The 19703-nt window shown below is 42.3% G+C and overlaps 2 protein-coding genes across 2 annotated transcripts in view; one reads left to right on the top strand and one right to left on the bottom strand.

Moving 5' to 3' along the window:
* The window catches only part of CAMK1D (calcium/calmodulin dependent protein kinase ID), a 431780-nt gene that overhangs the window by 62347 nt on the left and 349730 nt on the right, over positions 1-19703 (top strand). The gene's annotated exons all lie outside the window — the stretch shown is intronic.
* LOC125106663 (protein SET-like) lies at positions 10634-12328 on the bottom strand. The gene has a single exon (XM_047741037.1). It carries the CDS (start codon positions 12319-12321, stop codon positions 11452-11454), a length of 870 nt encoding a protein of 289 aa, XP_047596993.1. The 5' UTR covers positions 12322-12328; the 3' UTR covers positions 10634-11451.

The following is a 19703-nucleotide window of genomic DNA, read 5'->3' as shown; positions in this document are numbered from 1 at the left end:
ATTATTGTAGAAGAGAAAGGACGAAGAAAATTAAAACAATAAACCACAGCGTTAAAGGCCGTTTTTGTGGCGACGTTGATCAAATCCTATCTCACCTACATATGCCACTTGGAGGCGGGAGCTGGTTTTCACAGCAGCACTGTAATCCCTGCTCGGTGAGGGCTGATGTGGAAACCGAGCGTTGCTCTGAGCTCATCCACACTATGTGCTAGACCATCCAGTTGCCAGAGGGAACTAGGGCAGAGGTTGGGTCTGGAGGAGTCTGAGGCTCTCATCACTTGGTCATTGAGGGAAAGCAGACAGAAATAGGGATGAAGAGATGAAGTGGGTACAGGGCTGGTTCTCAGACCCCCGCCCCCCGCCCCGCCCATGGGAACCGAGTAATCACACACATGACCAAGTGGTAATAAATGACCCTCTCACGACCCCCAAGGAATGATTTGCTTAAAAGATTCTCCCAGTATTCCAGAACAAACACCGTGGCTGTTCAGAGCACCAGCCTGACTGGTGAGAAGGAACCAGGCGGGTGTGGGTGGAATGAGTGTGTCCTCTCCTCCTCCAGGGGTGGGGAGAAGGGGGGCAGCTGGCCGTACTTTGGCCTCTCACCTTGCCTGCATGACCATGTCTGACTTTTCTTCTTTTTTGCTGATTCCCTGAAGGGATTAGCTAGCAAAGTTAGAAGTCATGGCTATTATGCATTTTTCTATATGACATTTTTAAGATTTACAACCTTCTTTCTTCTATTGAGGATTTGAAGATCTTCTTTGCAACTTTTTATAGGCCTTTTTTTTTTTTTTCCTGAGAGTCTTACACAAGGTCCATAGAATTAAAGTGAATGCAAATGTTCTGCGATGATTTAACAATCTCTGAACTATGTTGCTGGAGAACTACAAAGGACCACAGGTAGTGCCCAGATACCTTCTGTGCATGGGGGTGGGCAGGGCATGAATGCTGTCATCCTGCCAGGGAGAAACGGACAGACCACACACCAGGTGCTAGGCCCGGGTTTTGTCTCAGCCAACCTCAGAATGACCCTATTTATACTATTTATACTGTTTTCTTAGAGATTAGGCAGGGGCCTGGAGATCCCCACCCCCTACCCCCCAGTCTCCCAGCTGAAAACCTTCTCTCATCTCAGGTGCTTTAATGCCTAACTCTTTCCTGGAGATTCACTGATGGTTCTCATTACTACCAAGTGCCCTTCTGCAGGCCATGGGATTTAATCACCAAAAATTTCTAGCTTTCTTTTTTCCCTCACTTCCCTCTCCAGGTGCATAATATATTTTTTTCTTTTTCAGATGGAAAGGTTTGATTATTTATTTATTTATTTTTCACGTCTTTTTATTTAATTTTTAAAAAATTTTAATCCCAATATAATTGTTATGTTCATTTCCAGTGTACAATATAGTGAATCAACAATTCTGTACATTACTCAGTGTTCATCACGATAAGGGTACTCTTAATCCTCTTCACCTGAATCACCCATCACCCCCCATCTCCCTCTGGTGACCGTCTCTTTGTTTTCTATAGTTAAGAGTATTTTGGGTTTGTTTCTTTTTTCCCTTCGTTCATTTGTTTTGTTTCTTAAATTCCACATATGAGTGAAATCATATGGTATTTGTCTTTCTCCTGACTTATTTCACTTGATGTAATACTCTCTCAGTCCATCCACATGATTGCAAATGGCAAGAGTTCATTCTTTTTGATGGCTAAATAATATTCTGTCATGTGTATATACCCCATCTACTTTATCCATTTATTAATTGATGGACACTTGGGCTGCTTCCATATCACAGCTCTCATAAATAATGCTAGTATAACATAGGGGTGCATATACCCTTTTGAATAGATGTTTTTGTAGTCTAAAGGTTGTTTTTTTTTTTTTTTTTAATATTTGCTTTTTCAGACAAAGCAGTCTAGGTTTTCTTATGGTCCTCTCTCCTGACTTTGCTTGGTGATTTAGTTGACAGAGGATGAACCTAGTCCTAGAGAACGAGAATCTGATCATTCCAATGCATGAAATTTTGGAATCCTTGTTCAGGTTCCACCTGATTTGAAGCAGACTGGGACCTTCGGTCTCTCCCCCAAATGCCTTACGTATGGATCCCCACAAAGCTGGCACTTGGTGTATATTTGCCGAATGAAAACCACAGAGAAGAAGGGAAAAACCAGATCATGGATTCAGAATCTTTGCAGTCATATAGTATGATGGGTAATTTTATGTGTCAGTTTGGTTGGGCTGAAGGGTGCCCAGATAGCTGGTAAAACATTATTTCTGAGTGTGTTGGTGAGGGTCTCTGGAAGAAAGTAGCACTTGAATCAGTAGATGAGTAAAGCGGACTATCCTCCCCCATGTGGGTGGGCCTCTTTCAATTCTGAATGCCTGAGTGGAACAAAAAGGCAGCAGAAAGGTGAATTTGCTTTCTTCTTTCTTGAGCTGGGACGTCTGTCTTCTCTTGCCCTTGGACCTTGGAGCTCCTGGTTCTCAGGCCTTTGGACTCACACTGAATCTTCCTGTTGGCTTTTCTGGTTCCCCAGCTTGCAGATAGAAGACTGGTGGGGGGGTGTCTCTCGGCCTCCATACCCACAGCACTGGGGTTGTGAAAATATGTGTGAAATGTGTACCAGAAGAGCTTGTTAGAGACTCAATGGTCAGAGTTTTTATTGGGGGCTGGTTAGTTAGGCACTCTCTGTCTAGCATGTATCCAAATTCCAGAATCCCAGAAGGAAAGCAGATATTCAGCAAAAACCTTTTTTTTTTTTTTTCCTTTTCCCCATCGTGGAAGCCTTTGTACACATTAGTACAGTTTTTTTTTTTGTTTTTTTTTTTTCCCTTCAACTAGAACAGAACAAGACGCTTAGAAGGTTGTCTGTCATGGGGGCAGTGGTCCTACGAGTTTCAACAAATTTTCAGGCCTTTGGGATCTGATCTGGGCTGGGGCCCTTAGTATTCCCAAAGGCCTAGAGTAATACTGAATATTTTTGTATATACCAACAGAGGAAAGCTTTCTTACTTTTCTGTTGCTTTCTTACCTTGAATAACCAGCCCTAAATTTTCTCTCTTCCAAAGACTAAATTAAAACCCCAGTCTGTTAGAGTATTTCTTAAATTGTAGTTGGCTGTAGCATGATGGTACAGAGTATATGGGATTTGGAATCAGACACACCAACTTGACTTGTGACTTGTGACTAGTTGCTTGGCCTTTCTGAATCTCTTCCGCAAAAGATTTGTAGCTTTGCAGTGATGTGTGCGAAGGGTCGAGCCCAGATCATGGATGCCCAGTAGATAGCCACTCTTGTCATTAGCAGGGGCCAGGAGCTGGCCGGGGTCCACTGAAAATTATTAAGTAGGCTGGGTGCTGGCTTATATATTCCAGGCTGTTCCTCTCACCAGTTGTGAGCCTTCAATACTGGCCCTAAATTAGCTGTGGCTTTAGGAATAATAGCATCTAACAGGTGATTGCCTGAGGATTGCAAAAATTCAGCAAATCTTCATTCATAATGAAAGAGTTACACTCCCTGTGATATGCTCAAACCTATTAAGTAATACTCTGTCTTAAGGTTCTCCGGAGAAAGAGAATCAATAGAAGATGGATGGATGGATAGGTACGGAGTTATGATAAAGGATTGGCTCATGTCATTATGGAGACTGAGAGGCCCCATGATTTGCTGTCAGGAAGTTGGAGACCCAGGAGAGCCAGTGGTGTAATCCCAGTCTGAGGAGAGGAGAAGGCCGATGTCCCAGCTTATCATCGGGGGAGAGAGTGAATTCTCCCTTTCTCTGCCTTTTCGTTCTACTTGGGCATAAACCACATGGATTGCATAAACAGATAGGCACAGTGAGCCACTCTCATCAATTAAAGAGTTAAAGTGGTGGGAACGCTTTATAAGTTGAATTTCTCAGATCCCAGCCAAGGGCCACCTTTGTAAGTGGCCTTTGCAAGGATAGGAGTCAGGCTTTGCTGTGTTTACCTCTTTCCTGCATAGCCCACTCTGTGTCCGAGCTGTTCTGGGGGCCAAGGGCCTTGGCCCTTCACTCTGAGCAATGGTCGTTGTCCTCTTCATTTTGGACCCCTGCTCACAGATCTGCCTGGGAAAAGAATCTTCACTCTGAACTACTCTTGGTGTCTTTTGTCTACCTCTGGTACTCTCCTTCACATTGGGTAAATGACCTGTTCATCCTCTGCCCTGATGAAACTTTTTGTGGCCATTGTCCTCTCTGACCTGAAAGGATGAAAAAGGTTTAGTTCTTTAGGACATTAATTCAGTTCCTTTCCTAAATGTCATACTCAGCTTCAAAGAATAACCTGTTTTCTTTAAAATTTTTTTAAAATTTAAATTCAGTTTAGTAAGTGTATAGTATATTATTAGTTTCAGGGTAGAATTTAGTGATTCATCAGTTGCATAAAACACCCAGCACTCAGTACATCCTGTGCCCTCCTTAATGCCCATCATCCAGTTACCTCATCCCCACGCCCACCTCCCCTCCAGCAACCCTTGGTTTTTTTCCTAGAGTTAAGAATCTCTTATGGTTTGCCTTTCTCTCTGATTTCATCTTATTTTATTTTTCCTTCCCTTCCCCTAGGTTTATCTGTTTTGTTTCTTAAATTTCATAGATGAGTGAGATCATACGGTGTTTTTCTTTCTTGGAGTTATTTTGCTTAACGTAATGCCCTCAGTTCCATCCATGTCGTTGGAAATGGTGATTTCATTCTTTCTGATGGCTGAGTAATATTCCATTGTGTATATATACCACATTTTCCATTCCACTGTCGATGGACGTCTGATCTGGGCTCTTTCCATAGTTTGGCTATTGTGGACATTGCCACTATAAACACTGGGATGCAGGTATCCCTTCGAATCATTATGTTTGTATCCTTTGGATAAATATCTAGTAGGGCAATTGCTGGGTCATAGGGTAATTCTATTTCTAACTTTTTGAGGAACCTCCATACTGTTTTCCAGAGTGAAAACCCTGTTTTCTAAGCACAGGTTATTCCATGAGGAGAGGTCCCTGGGCATGTCTTTTCCTTGTGGGCACATTCCTGTCTGTCGTGACCCCTTTTCTATTCATTTCACTCATCATGAATTTAAACATTTTATGAAATTTGCCTACAACTGCTGACCTCTCACCCAGGGGTAGTGGGTCTCCATTTTTGATGTTATGCCAGGGATGATTAACCCTGAGATTTAAAATTCTCACCGTTCCTTCAGAAGTTTGAGACACTGGTAGAGATGTGTTAGATTTGTTCTCCGTAACATAGAGGAAGCCTACCTCTTTCCTTCCTGCGTGGCTCCATTCTACCAGGTAGTGAATAGTTAATAGTTTTGACTTTGGTTTGACAGCAACAAGTAAAGAAACTTGTCTTTGGACACTGAATACAAACCAAACACCCTTTTTTTTTGTTTTTTGTTTTTGTTTTTGTTTTAAAGATTTGATTTATTTATTTGACAGACAGAGATCACAAGTAGGCAGAGAGGCAGGCAGAGAGAGAGGGGGGAAAGCAGTCTTCCTGCCAAGCAGAGAGCCCGATGTGGGGCTTAATCCCAGGACCCTGAGATCATGACCCGAGCTGAAGGCAGAGGCTCAACCCACTGAGCCACTCAGGCGCCCTGTTTTTGTTTTTTTTTTTTAAAGAAAGACACAATATTTCTATTTGATTTTGGCTTTCCACAGTATATTTTTCCAAGACCTCAACCTTCTGCTGCAGGATTCTTTCCCATCTTCTGCTCCCATAGTCTGGGCAGGACAGATGTTAGGCACTCTTGTCCGTGTCTACCAGGGGCTATTATCCCAGTGCCAATGCCTGGCTATCTGAGGACTATTGTCCTGTTACCACAGAGTAAAATTATTTTTCTTTTCCACAACTCATTTTTGAAGTTATTACGACAGGTGCTTTCTGCGGGTAAAAACACTGCGTGTGTCTCAGAGACCAGAATGGTTGTCTGTTGCGGTTTAATATTTATTGAAAATGTTCGCCTATGGTGCATTTATTGACTGGAGACCAAAGAGTGAGAGCCCTGAGCTTTCAAATTCTGCAAATGTACGTCCCTTTATGTTTGCAGGAAGCTTTATCGCCATTTAGTTGAGCTACAGAGATTGGATTGATAGGACAGAAACGTTCTGTGCTTTTTTATTTGCCTGCATTTTAGGGCTTCGTTGTGATAATGACTGTGGATATGGGCTTTTCTTTTTCTTCCTCCCCGCTTCCACCAGCAGGGTTAGCGTGATCATCTGCTCGGTGAGCAGGCTGCCCAGCTGCCCTCCTGAGTGGTTTGCACTTGAATCTGACAGGCTCAGAGCCCTGAGATGGGGGCGAGGACTTAACGTTGTTTCTTCTGCTGTGTCTTTGTCACCAAGAGGCTGATGAGATTTTGTCTTTTTCAGAAACATGGGGAAGAATGTGGTGGCCTGATTTGCATTGCAGTCTAGCACAAACCTGTGAAAAGAAAAATAATTTTACTCTATGTTACACAGGACAATAGTCCTGTTTAAATCCGGAGACAGGTGAAGCTGGGGCTGCTCTGGGGTTCAATCTCTTGAAGCTCCTTAGAAGACTTGCCTTTGTGTCACCTGGCATTTATGAACTATTATATCTGTTGCTTGACCTTTTTTTTCCTCCTGCCATTCTTGGTCCTTTTGGGTACATTCATATATACGTTTTGTTGGTGTTGTTTGTTTGTGTGACAAGAGCCGAACTCTTTTTTTGCCCCTCAGTCTAAACTTTATACATTCTACTCAAAGATGGGAACGAAAACCTCCCTATAGCCTGAGAAGTGCTTGGTAAAGAATCCATCTCAGCAAAGTCTCCGGAACACAGAATGGATTGGAAATTGTGTAAAATGAATTTTCTTGTATATACAGGTGAAAAAAAATGCAAGTTCATGATTTATTTTTAAATGTATGAAAGAGGATCTCTCTGATAGCATAAAAATGCAGCAGGTAATAATTCTTCAGGTCTTCCAAGGAATTAGAATGGACCCAAACTCCATAAAATTTAAACCAAAGGCTCAAAGAGTTATTACAGGAGTCTTAACTAGTAGTTTGCTTTCCTTAAAACTTTGGTTCCTAGGGCGCCTGACTGGCTCGGTTAGAAGAGCATCTGACTCTTGATCTTGGAGTTGTGAGTTCGAGCCCCATGTTGAGTGTAGAGATTACTTAAAAAAAAAAAAACAAAGAAACAACTAACTTTGGTCCTCCTGAAATACTATACAAAATTGGAACTTCATTCTGCTAATAGTTTGATTCAAATGGACCTGCAAAGCCCTTCCAGTTTTAGTCACCCTTGTAGCTGCCATACCAGACCTTGAATATTCACCTTTGGGGTTTTCATATGTGTAAAGTCTAATCATTCTGCTCTTTTCGTTCATTCATTCACTCACTCACTCACTCACTCATTCATTCATTTTCAAGATTTTATTTTTAAGTAATCTCTACACCTAACATGGGGCTTGAACTCACAACCCCGAGATCAAGCGTTGCATGCTCCACTGACAGAGCCAGCCAGATGGCTCCATTCTGTTCTTTTAGATCGTGGATGGTTATATGTGGAGTCCTTTTCTCTTCCTTTGTTTTCTTTTATAACAAATAAAAGATCAAAAAGGAATGTTCAGCCATTGTGGAGCATTTTGGGGAAAATGAAAAACTGCTTCCTCCACTTTATTTGCAAGGGGAAGCACCTTAGAAGGGAGTAGACTTGGAAGTGCCCACAGTTCTGTGGAGAGAGGAGGGGGTGATGGTGGATTCCAGGCAAAGGTCTGAAGAAGGCTGGATATGTCTTTGCCTCTTTTTCACGACCCCTTTTCCTCTCAGTTCTTTACTCTTTCCTCTTCTCTTCCCTATTTCTCTCTTCTTTAATACTCCCCTTCAGTTTTGAGCCAGTTTCTTTTACTCCCTTTATATATTAGCAGTTGAGAAAACAGGGACACCCCTTTCAAAGAGATCTGTTTTGTTAAGGACTGGACAGCAGAGCTAAAGGCATTAACCTTCAAGAGTGAAACTTTGGCTTCAGTCGGAAGGACATTTATCAGCAGAAAGTCTTCTCAGGAATTGTCTGTTTATAAGATCTGTTCATTTTTTGTGGGATAGAGATGATAGATGTCCTCTCTGTGCCAGGTGCTGCTGTCAAACACACAGGTGGATAAATGACGTTGCTCGTGTTTTGAGGCCCCTGAAATGGCAGGGGAGGGGATAGACAGGCATAAGAATTAGTAGTTACAATAGGGAGGCACAAACCATGTGTTATGTTCACATAGTCGGGCGTGAGAACAGCTATAGCAATGTCCATTCCCCTGGAATCGGAGACTTGGAGGAGAAAAAGACACAGAACGAAGCAACATGAGGGTTCTAGAATGCAACCACCCTGGGGGTTTGAACTCTTCACGACTCGAGTTGAGTTAGACCTAGCTCTGGTTCCGCCATTTTTGTTTTGGCTTCCTGTGGCTTCCTTCCTTCAGCTTCCTTCCTCTTGTTACTCTGCTGACTTCAGTGTCAGCCTTGCCGTCCCCAGGGTGAGATGCAGAGCTCAAGAAATATGGCCTGGAAAGGGGGAGACATGATTGGACTGCAGAGCAGACAGATTTTTCCTTTAGATATTTCAGGTAGCATCATCTTATAATGTTAACCCACAGTTTTAGACAGGAGACTGTCCCAAGATCTTTTCTTTTCCTGACTTGCCTTTAGCCATTTATAATCACCGCATCTGCCTTGGCTGCAGTAGTCACAACAAGAAAAAAGGTTCCCAGTCTTTTTAATATAAAAGTCATAAACCATGGCTAGACAATGCAGAAAATTTTATCACTACTTAATTTTTATTGTAAGCATATCTCTTAATTGCCTTCCTTATCTTCGTGCCTGCCTGTTGTTGTCCAGGATGAAGTTAACAATGTTTGGAAAGTCAGTTCAGAGGTGAACTAATGATGTGGTCATAATAGCAGATATAGGCATGTTGTTGGCATTTGGTGAATGTCAAATACTAGTTTTAACGATAATATATTTGGGGGAGGAATGAAAAGTTCCTCTGTGGGAGAGGCTCTTGTCCTTTGTAGATAACAGTGTTCATTTCTGTTGCAGAAATATGGCTTCTTGCCTTCAATTACTAGCTTTATCATTCAGGCTGCTTATATTTGAGGAAGCTAGGCTTTTTTCCAGTAGGGATCTTAGCCACAATATAAACCTTTCTCCTCTTGTAATCAAAGCCCTTTGTGGCAACCTCAATACCAGTTATCACTAAACCCTATGGAGTTAGACCACTCAGTTGGTGTTGATCTGGTTTTTAGGCTCCCCTTCCCTCCATGCCTTCAGATCCTACCTATGCTGTATCTTCATTTGATTTTGACTTCTGTTGAGAATTCCGGTTTCTGTGAAAACACAAACCGGAAACACAAGCCACCCTTCATTTATTCCTGTTGGGGTATTTGGACTAATGGAGGGAGGGGCTCTGGAACAGGGTTGAGCACCACCCAAGATGTTGGTTTCCCCAATTCATCCTAAGATACCTCCCCCTTTCTAGGACTGGTTGTTTGAATCTAACTTTCTTGGTCTTTTGTCTTATTTTAGCTTTGATGGCACAACGTTAAAGAAGGAATTAATTCATTCAAATTTTTTGTCAGTACTGAAAAATAGTAAAAGTACTGGAAAGTTGACTGCATTCTCCTTTATATCTTGTGTGTGTGTGTGTGTGTGTGTGTGTGTGTGGAGTGTGAAGACTTTTCTGCAGGAAGTCACCCAGAACCCTTCAAGGAAATGACTGACAGCTTTCTATCACTTCACGATGAGAGGCTGAATGGGCGGCCTTAGGCCGCTGCTGCCCACTGGGCAGCCTCCAAGTAGTTTTCTAGAGGAGAAATGGCAGAGCTGCCTGGACTTCTTACCCAGTTTTGTTTGAGGAAGAGTTAAACAACATGTGAATAATTTGAAATTTTTATGAGGAAAACAGAGCTAAAGATTTTTCTGAAATCAGACTTTTTTTGGCCTATGTGTCAGATTTTATTTTTCTCTTTTACTTTTGGTTTTTTATCTTCTGTAGTATTTTTTTTAAAGGCTTATTTATTTATATGAGAGTGTGAGTGGAGGCAGTGGAGGAGCAGAGGGAGAAGGACAAGCACACTCTCTGCCAGGCATGGAGTCCGAAACGGGGCTCAGTCCCATGATCCATGAGATCATGACATGAGCCGAAACCAAGAGTCAGACACCTAACTGACTGAGCCACTCAGGATCCCCAATTCTCCTGTAGTATTTTTAAAGGCAGCAATGAGAAAGAATTATCCCTGGACCATTTCTCCCAGTGAAAAACATTAGGCATGACTATGAGGAAGTGGCACGTGGCCTTAAGGAGGATGTATGACAGAGTCATCATCAAATGCTGACTCTGTCCCTCAAGGCTCTGTGGGCTTGGCAAGTTTCTTAAACTCCCTGTGCCCCAGTCACTTCATCTACATGGTGGAGACAATAATCTCTGGGAGGCTGTGGTGATTAACTGAGATCACTCTTGTCAAATGCTTAGAATAGTCCCTGGTATGTAGTAAGCAGTTCATGGTTTTTTTTTTTTGTGTGTGTGTGTGTACACATTTAGTTTTATTGTAACAAAGCAACTTGTCCACTTTTAACGTTTAAAACTGAGCATCATCTTTCCTTTCCAGTGAAACAAAAAGAAAATTTAAAAATAAACAGGAACAAAATTACAATAGAGAATGTCAATTCCAAATAAGATCCTACAAGTTCTGCTGATTCTCCCGAGTGGCAGGGCTCAAGTCATCATTAGGAGAGAGTTTTATTTTAAAAGTGTCATCTTAAACTGCAAGGATGTCCGTTAAACATCACAATTAAACATGCCAAAGGAGAAGCCATGTTGTCAAAATGCCCACTTAACCCACCCAAACATCTCAAACCCACCCTTTGCTGACCTTCTATAACCCCATTTTTTAAAGTTTTTTTTTTCTTTTTTTTAAACAAGAGAAAGTAGACAGGTACATGTTGGTAAATGCTAACTGTCCATATTCACATAGAGACACAGTGTAATCTCTGAGCCCAATATACAGAGAAAGGAGGAAAAAAGCTAGAATTCTATGCACTACTGCACAGGGGCCTAGCACCCTCCAGCTTCCAGCAGAGCTAAGGGAGCAGAAGGTTTTTCTTTTTTCCCACAGAGCACGGTGGTGTTGATTCCATAAAGTTTTTGTTTTTGTTGAGACAGGAAGGGACAAAAATGAATTTGGAACAAAAAGGGGTAGAGATTCTTTTCCCACTGTATTCTGCTCAAGGTATTTCCCCCCAAGATAAGCTGAGAACCATGGTATAAAGGGAGAGAAAAAGGAGACTTCAAAAAACAGGGCGAATGAGCACGAGAGGAGAAAAGAAAAAGAAAAAGGAAAAAAAAAAAAAAAGACGGCAACTTGCTCCCAGGGACTGAAGAAAATTAAAAAAGGAAGGTTGGAATCCATCAGTGTTCCATTAGTCATCTTCTCCTTCATCCTCCTCTCCTTCCTCCCCCTCATCATCATCTTCATCTTCTTCACCTTCATCCTCATCTCCTTCTTCATCAATATCTTCCAATCCTTCTTCTTCTTCATCATCATCATCATCCTCTTCTCCTTCCCCTTCTTCATCATCCATATCGGGAACCAAGTAGTACTGTAATGGATTTGGCCAAATATCATCTTTGATGACCTCTCCTAACTCATCTGCACCTGCATCAGAATGGTCAGTAAACCAGGTGAAGAAGCTCTCTGGTTCCTCATGCTGTCTCTTCCTGCTGGCTTTATTCTGTGTTTGACTTGAACGTTTCGTCAAATCCTTTCCAGATTTCCATTTGATTTCAGTGGACTTTGAAGATGGATCACCACTCTCATTCAGATGAAATTCTTTGGAGAGAACTTTATTTTCGAAGTAAGGGTTTTCATCAAAATAAAAATCTATTCTGTAACCTGATTTAATATCTTCAAATTCTGTCACTTCAACTCTTGTCAAATAATGCAGCGCCTCTTCATCCTCCTCCCAAAGCAGTGCAGACACTTGTGGATGGTTGACAAATGTTGTTACCCAAAAATTGGGGATTTTGGCGATCAATTCCGACCTCTTCTGAAAAAATGGTTGGCGGAGTTTGTTATATTTCTGTTCTACTTTCAAAATCTCCTCACTGGCTTGTTCATTAAGTCTGTCTATTTCATTTTGTACTTCATCAATATGTTCAATTGCTTCTTGCTGTTCTTTTTCTCCCTTATGCAAGTGCTGAGATGTTGACGTCTGCCCTGGCTTGGGGGCAGGAGGCAGTCTCGGTTTCTTCGTTTGAGGCGGGAGCGAAGACTGGCGTTTGGGGGCCATGCTGCAAGGAAACCAGGAAACCGGGAGAGAGGCACGTCTGGAAGCTCTGATTGCTGGAGCTGCCCCAGGTGGCGAGGTTTAAATCTCCAGTTCATGGTTATTATGTGTGATTATACACTAATTCTGTTAGGTCATGTTATTACATTATGAGGGAATTGAGTTTCTTGGTACACTGATGTGGCCTTAGAAACTTGGAACAAATGTCCACCCAGGCTAGTGCTCAATGACTATGTGGCCATTACTTGGTTGTAGCAACTTTTTTTTTTTTTTAAATCAAAGCTCAGTTTGCCACACAGATTGGGAGCCTGTAGGGCCCCTCCAAAGCTGAGTAGGCAGAGCCTTAATGGCCCTCTACATGGCTACAGTCACCTTGAGTAGCTGCTCTGGTATAAAGGATATAAAACTTCACAAATGGTCTTTTGTAAAACATTAGAGGAAGGACGCTGGACTATTGACCAGCCCCACCACTAACTAGCTCTGTGTCCTCTGGATCAGGCCAGCTATTCATTCATTCATTCATTCATTCACTCCATTTGTAAAAAATGCTAAGATATTTTCAAGTAAATTAAAGATACTTTATTGCACAATTTCACAATATACAAGACATGGAAACCACCTAAGTGTCTGCCAACATGACTGGATCTATAAGATGTGGTTTGTACATTCAATGGAATATTATTCCACCATGAGAAAGAAGGAAATCCTGTCGTATGTGACCACATGGATGGACTTCTAGGGCATTCGGCTAAGTGAGGTAAGTCAGGCAGAGAAAGACAATATATGATACCGCTTACATGTGGAATCTAAAAGAGCCAAAGTTGTAGAAGCAGGGTGTAGAGTGGTGGTTACCAGGCACCAGGAGGGGGAGAATTGGGGAGAGGTTGGTCAAAGGGTACAAACTGACCATGAGAAGTTGAATAAGTTCTGGGGAATCTAATGCACAGCACAGTGATTTGAGTTCACACACTGTATTATAAACTTGGAAGTTCCTGACAGACTAGATCATAAATGTTCTGAGCACAAAAAAGAGGGGTGCCTGGGTGGCTCAATGGGTTAAGGCCTCTGCCTTCGGCTCAGGTCATGATCCCAGGGTCTTGGGATCGAGCCCCACATCAGACTCCCCGCTCAGCAGGGAACCTGCTTCCCCCTTTCTTTCTCTGCCTGCCTCTCTGCCTACTTGTGATCTCTATCTGTCAAATAAATAAATAAAATCTTAAAAAAAAAAAAAAAAAGAAATGGTGACACCAGTGGAAGTGATAGCTGACTCCAGGATGACACCAGATCAACACGTTGTACATCTGAAATGTTCACAGTGTTGTATGTCAGTTACATCTCAGTTTAAAAAAAGAGATCTTGATATTCCACCCTTAATATAGTATGGTTTTCCATCCCTTTCATTCTCTCCAAGAAAGAAAGGAAGGAGGAAAGAAAGAAAGAAATTTCCTCACACAACCAAAATAACATAATCATAACTCACACAATTACTACTATGTCTTTACTACCTTCTCGTATCCAGTTCAGTTTCAGCCTTCCCCAGGTAAGGTCAGGTCATACACCGCATTTACTTTATGTTAGCGCGGTTGCTTTGTGGGGGCAAGGTGGGGCAGTACTGACGAAGTGATTCATGTTTTAATACCTTTAACCAAGTGCTACTCAGATGCTGTTCATTCCTCTCTTGTTCTTGGAGGAAGAGGATACAAAATTTATAGACCTCAACTATGGCTCTAGCATGATGAGTGGGAAACATGGAGATTCCTTGGCTCATGGGATCCGTCAAGACAGGTGGGGAGGGAGTGTCACACTGGGTTGAGGAGACCTAATGTTAGGTGGGTTGTGCACTTGCCAGAAAGAGTTTTAGGCCCAAGAGTGGCTTACCTTTTTTGGGCTCCATAAATGTTCCGTGCCTTTTATAATCATAAGGAGGACTTGGACTGTCCTTCTGATTTCATTTTGTTTTGTTATCTGAGACTCTGGTATTTCCTTCAGAGAGACTGAATGCTGGGTCTCTCAGATTGCATGTCTAGGGGAAGTCCCTTTGTTCCAGAAACGAAAGAGTGAAAAAGTCCTATAATGACAGCCTCGCGGACCTTGGATGCTCCAGGCTCAGAGATCACTGGCCTGTTGGCACATTCTTGGCGTCATGGGGTGTCCCTGTGAAGCCATTTCCCAGCCTCTTCGCTTTCTGCCCACAGACCTGCCTGGGACCACCTTGTTATGTGTGTGATGTACGAGGGCCCATTAGGAATGTGCTCTTCCCACCTGTGCTCTGAACTGGTTGAGAACTAGCGTTGCGGGGTCAGACAGGTAGAGACCAAGGTAAGAACTACTTCTGATAAAAGCTAAATTGGAGTCTGTAGTATAAAGAGCTTCTTAATTCTGAACCTCCACATCAAGGGGCACTGCCTGCTGCAGGCCTCCTTCCTAGGCATGGGGAAGAGAAACTTTAGGTGGGCTTCCAGTGGGTGCCCAAGGGACAGAGCGAGAAGGGGCTGAGCGAACAGCCCTTCCATTCCTCTGGGCAAGCCTGACAAGTCCCCTCTCCTGCCCTGTGGAGGAGGCGGGGGGGAGGGGGACACAGGCAGGAACAGCCACAGAGAAAGGGACACCAAGAGTGGGAATGATTCTTTCCCCTTTCTGCAATCCTCCTTTTGGGACCTCACATTCCCCGGCATTGTGGGGGCCTTGTGGGCTCCTTCCCTGTCTCAGCTTCCTAGACTAGTTTATTGGAGGAGAGAGAGAAATGAGGTAAGTTGTGATAATAGTAGCGTTCAATAAATGTGGTCATTTATGAGATACACAGTCCCTGGAAAGATAAATCTTTTTAAAAAATTGAACTTCAAAATTTCCCCAAAACTCTGAATATTTATTGCATGAATAAATATACCAATCACCTGTTTGCCTCTGGGAGGCAGAGACTCAGGTGTGTGTGTGTGTGTGTACGCGTGTGCATGTGTGTTTGTGTGCATGTGTGAGGGTGTGTTTGTTGGGGAGGTAGCAGAGAGGAAGTGGGATGGAGAGCCAAGGCTTTCTGAAATATTTATTACCTAGAGGATTTCTGGGGTTCTCTGAAGGGGTGCCCATGCCCTGAGTGTCCCGGAAGTCAGCTCTGCTGACTGACAAACCTTTTGCCCCAGGGTGTGACAGGAACCAGGGCAGAGACATTGGGAACTTGATGAAGCACTTGTTTGGGGAGCCCCTTCCTTTAACAGGTGACCAGGCATCCCCTCATGGAGGGAGATGAGCCATTCTGGGTCCTAAGAAGTTGGTGTGATAGAGAAGGAGGAACCCCGGGGCTGGTAGAGCAGGTAGATTGGGTAGGCAGCGTTTTCTGACCTCTTACAAAGTAGGGAAACCATGCTTTGCCTTCAGGCATGTTCTGAGAGCAAAGCATGGAGCAGGACAGCAAAAACTATTCATATTAATGGAGCAGAAGATTGCATTGCATTTTTATGGACGTTAAAAAATTGTGGTAAAATGGGCGCCTTGGTGGCTCAGTTGGTTAAGCATCTGACTCTTGGTTGGAGTGTGCTCAGCAGGGAGTCTGCTTCAGATTCTCTCTCCCTCTGCCCCTCCCCCTGCTTGCTGGCATGCATGCACTTTCTCTCCCTAAAAAAATAAATAAATAAGTCTTTTTAAAAGATTGTGGTAAAATATATGTAACATAAAATTTACTATTTTAAGCACTTTCAGATGCACAGCTTAGTGGCATAAAGTCCGTTCACAGTGTGCCTCCACCATCCATCTTCAGGGCCTTCTTATCTTCCCTGATGGAAACTCTGTCCACTTACCACTGCTGCTAACCAGCCCCTGATAACCACCGTTCTACTTTCTGTCTATCAATTAGACTAAATCTAGGGACCTCAACTAAGTGGAATCTATAGAATTTGCCTTTTTGTGGCCGGCTTATTTCACTTGGCGTAATGTCCCCAAGGTTCATCCATGTTGTGGCAGGTGCTAGAATTTTCTTCCTTTTAAAGACTGAGTACTAGGAGCACCTAGGTGGCTCAGTGGGTTAAGCCTCTGTCTTTGGCTCAGGTCATGATCTCAGGGTCCTGGGATTGAGCCCCATATCAGGCTCTCTGCTCAGCAGGGAGGCTGCTTCCCTCTTCTCTCTTTGCCTGCCTCTCTGCCTGCTTGTGATCTCTCTCTGTCAAATAAAAAAAAAAAAATCTAAAGAATAAAGACTGAATCCTAGTCCTCTGTATGTATATGTCCCATTTAAAAAATATATATAGGGGCTCCTGGGTGGCTCAGTGGGTTAAACCTCTGCCTTTGGCTCAGGTCAAGATCCCAGGGTCCTGCGATTGAGCCCCATATCGGGCTCTCTGCTCAGCAAGGAGCCTGCTTTACCCTCTCTCTCTGCCTGCCTCTCTGCCTACTTGTGATCTCTCTTGTCAAATAAATAAACAAAACTGGGTGTGGTGCAAAAACAATGAATACTGTTACGCTAAAAAGAAATAAAATAAAATTCTGAAACTAAGCACACAAAAAATAAATACTAATAATTGTTATAAAAATCTTTAAAAATAAAGAAATAAAAAAATATATATATTTATTTGTGAGAGAGAGATACAGCACAAGTAGGGGGAGGGGCAGAGAGAGAGAGAGGAGCAGACCCCCTGCTGAGCAGGGAGCCTAACCCAGGACCTTGGGATCATGACTGGAGCCAAAGGTCATGACCTGACCTTAACTGACTGAGCCATCCAAGTGCCCCAATGATATGTCCCATTTTGTTTATCCAGTTCATCTGTCAATGGACCCTTGGGTTGCTTCCCCCTTTTGGCTTTTGTGAATAATTATGAACATAGTTGTACAAATAGCTGTCTGCGTTACAGATTTTCAAAGTAAACTTTTTTAAAAATGTAACATATGCATTACATTTTTGGTGACCATAACATACTTCCAATTCACATTGAACTTGTTATCCAAAACCCCAGAAGTTTTAAGCATAACAAGTATAAAAGATTTTGTCCTTGATCCTTGTCCCTTTTGTCCTGAGTTGTTAAATTTGTACAACTAAATTGTATATTTCATCTTGTTAGGTCTTGTTCACCAAATCAGCCTGTCAAGACCTTTTAGAATTCTGAGTCTTTCATCTCATTTAATTTTGGGTCGTTCACAAATATTTACAATCATATCTTCTTTATCTCTGTACAAGCCTCTAAGAGCTGTGGATGCTGCTGGAAACCTCCCTCTGGTTGGCGTCTTTCTCTGGGTGTTGCTGTGCTGTCATGTACCCATTTATACAACTTTTCTCACCCCTGGTTTCATTCCTCATTTTGTTCATAAGGAAACGTATCACCCTCCGACACGCATCTCTGCACATTTTCATGCTCTAACGGTCTTCATACTTGCTGACAATGGGGCTAAGCCAGACTGGTCACATGTGCTCTTTGAGTTTTCTGGGGTAGGGGATGGCAGCCACCGGAAAGTTGTAGTGGAGTGAGGATTGGGGTTCTCTTACAGCATCATGGCCAGCTTATAATGAGAGCAAGTTTCCAAACAAATTCAGCATAAAGTCACTTCTTAAAAAAATGGGTATGAGTAGTCAGGCAGAGTCTAGCCCATATGTTCCGTTCTGTCACCTGGAGTCCCAGCTCGGTGTCCTCTTAGGTGCTCTGACCAGTACTTAGGATGACAGCTTCCCTTGAAACCGAGTTGCCAGTATTCCCAAAGCAGGATTCCATTTTCCTTGTGATAGACATCAGGCAGCCCAGAAATCCTCCAAACCAATGACTGGACAATTTTGGGATCCAGTCTAAGGGTACATGTCTGGGGCCTTGTTGGATGGAGTCTTATGCCCTGTTTGTTCAAGGATAGAGACTGTCTAAACTATTTTACCCCATTCTTAATGCCCACCAGGCTAATTAACCACTGATTTCATCAAGAAAAAAAAAATCATTCCTCACATTCATTTTGCTAGTTAACAGAGGAATTAATATTGCTCAAATACAGATAACAGAAGCAGTTCTAGTTGGCTGCTCCTGGACTAAGGACTTCTTGGTCAGGATGCTAGCTGACCAGGTCAGGATGCTGAGATATAATTTACCTACAGTAAAGATAACAAATCTCAGAATTTTTTCATCTGTGTAAGGACCACCTAGATCAAGATGTAGACCATTTCCAGCACCTCGAGAGCTCCCTGGTACCCTTTTCCTCAGTCAAAAGAATTATGCCCTTCCTTCCTAAAGGTAATTACTGTTCTGACCTTTGTCACCACAAATTAGTTTTGCTGATTTGAATTCCATGTAATGGAATCATACTTAAGTTTTGTGAGATTCCTTCATGTTGTATAAATTGTTCATTTTTTCCCCATTGCTCTGTAGTATTCCATTGTATGAAAATTAATTAATTAATTATTAACATATAATATATTGTTTCATGGGTACAGGTTTCATCAGTCTTACACAATTCACAGCACTCACCATAGCACATACCCTCTCAATGTCTATCACCCAGCCCCCCAACTCTCCTACCCCCCTACCCACCTCCACTCCAGCAACCCTCAGTTTGTTTCTTGAGATTAAGAGTCTTTTAGGGTTTGTCTCCCTCTCTGGTTTCATCTTGCTTCATATTTCCCTCCCTTCCCCTATGATCCTTTGCCTTATTTCTCAAATTCCTTGTATCAGTGAGATCCTATGATAATTGTCTTTCTCTGATTGACTTATTTTGCTCAGCTTAATACCCTCTAGTTCTATCCACATCATTGCAAATGGCAAGATTTTGGGGTTTTTTTTGGATGGTTGCGTAGTATTCCACTGTGTATATATATACCACATCTTCTTTATCCATTCATCTGTTGATGGACATCTAGGTTCTTTCCATAGTTTGGCTATTGTGGAAATTGCTGTTATAAACATTTGGGTGCACATCCATTGTATGAAATTCAGATACCTATTCTATACTTGGTAGACATTTGATTATTTCCAGTTTGGGGCTTTTGTGAATAAAGCAGCTAAAAACATTCTTGAGCATGTCTTGATGAGTTATTGATTAAAGTAACTAACTGTCCCTAGAATTGGTTTATATTCACAGATACAGAGAGAACATTGTATTATCCATGATACGTGGCTTTGAAGTATATTAAACAGATCCTACAAAACTGTATCAAACAAAGGAATAGAGTCGAATATATTTGTATTTAGTGAAGTATATATTGGAACAAAAGGAGATTATTGCTTTTGTGCTCCTTGACTGTAATAAATATTGGAAGTCAGAGGGTCAGCTTTTTAGAGCCGAGATTCTCACGTGAAAGTATGTTATTTCCTCAATGCCTTCTGTAGAAGGTGTGGGAAAAGGACCTTTTCATTAATTCTGCAAATAGGCATCATTTTCTAATTTTAGGTTGTCACTGTGAAAAAAAAGTCATGAATTACTAAAAA

Source organism: Lutra lutra, chromosome 8, assembly GCF_902655055.1.
Source record: "Lutra lutra chromosome 8, mLutLut1.2, whole genome shotgun sequence".
In the NCBI taxonomy this organism is placed as follows: domain Eukaryota; kingdom Metazoa; phylum Chordata; class Mammalia; order Carnivora; family Mustelidae; genus Lutra; species Lutra lutra.
This window is presented reverse-complemented; position numbering and strand designations above follow the sequence as displayed.

Coding starts and splice junctions, on each gene's coding strand:
- LOC125106663 (XM_047741037.1), bottom strand. CDS start 12,321: ATGGCCCCCAAACGCCAGTCTTCGCTCCCGCCTCAAACGAAGAAACCG.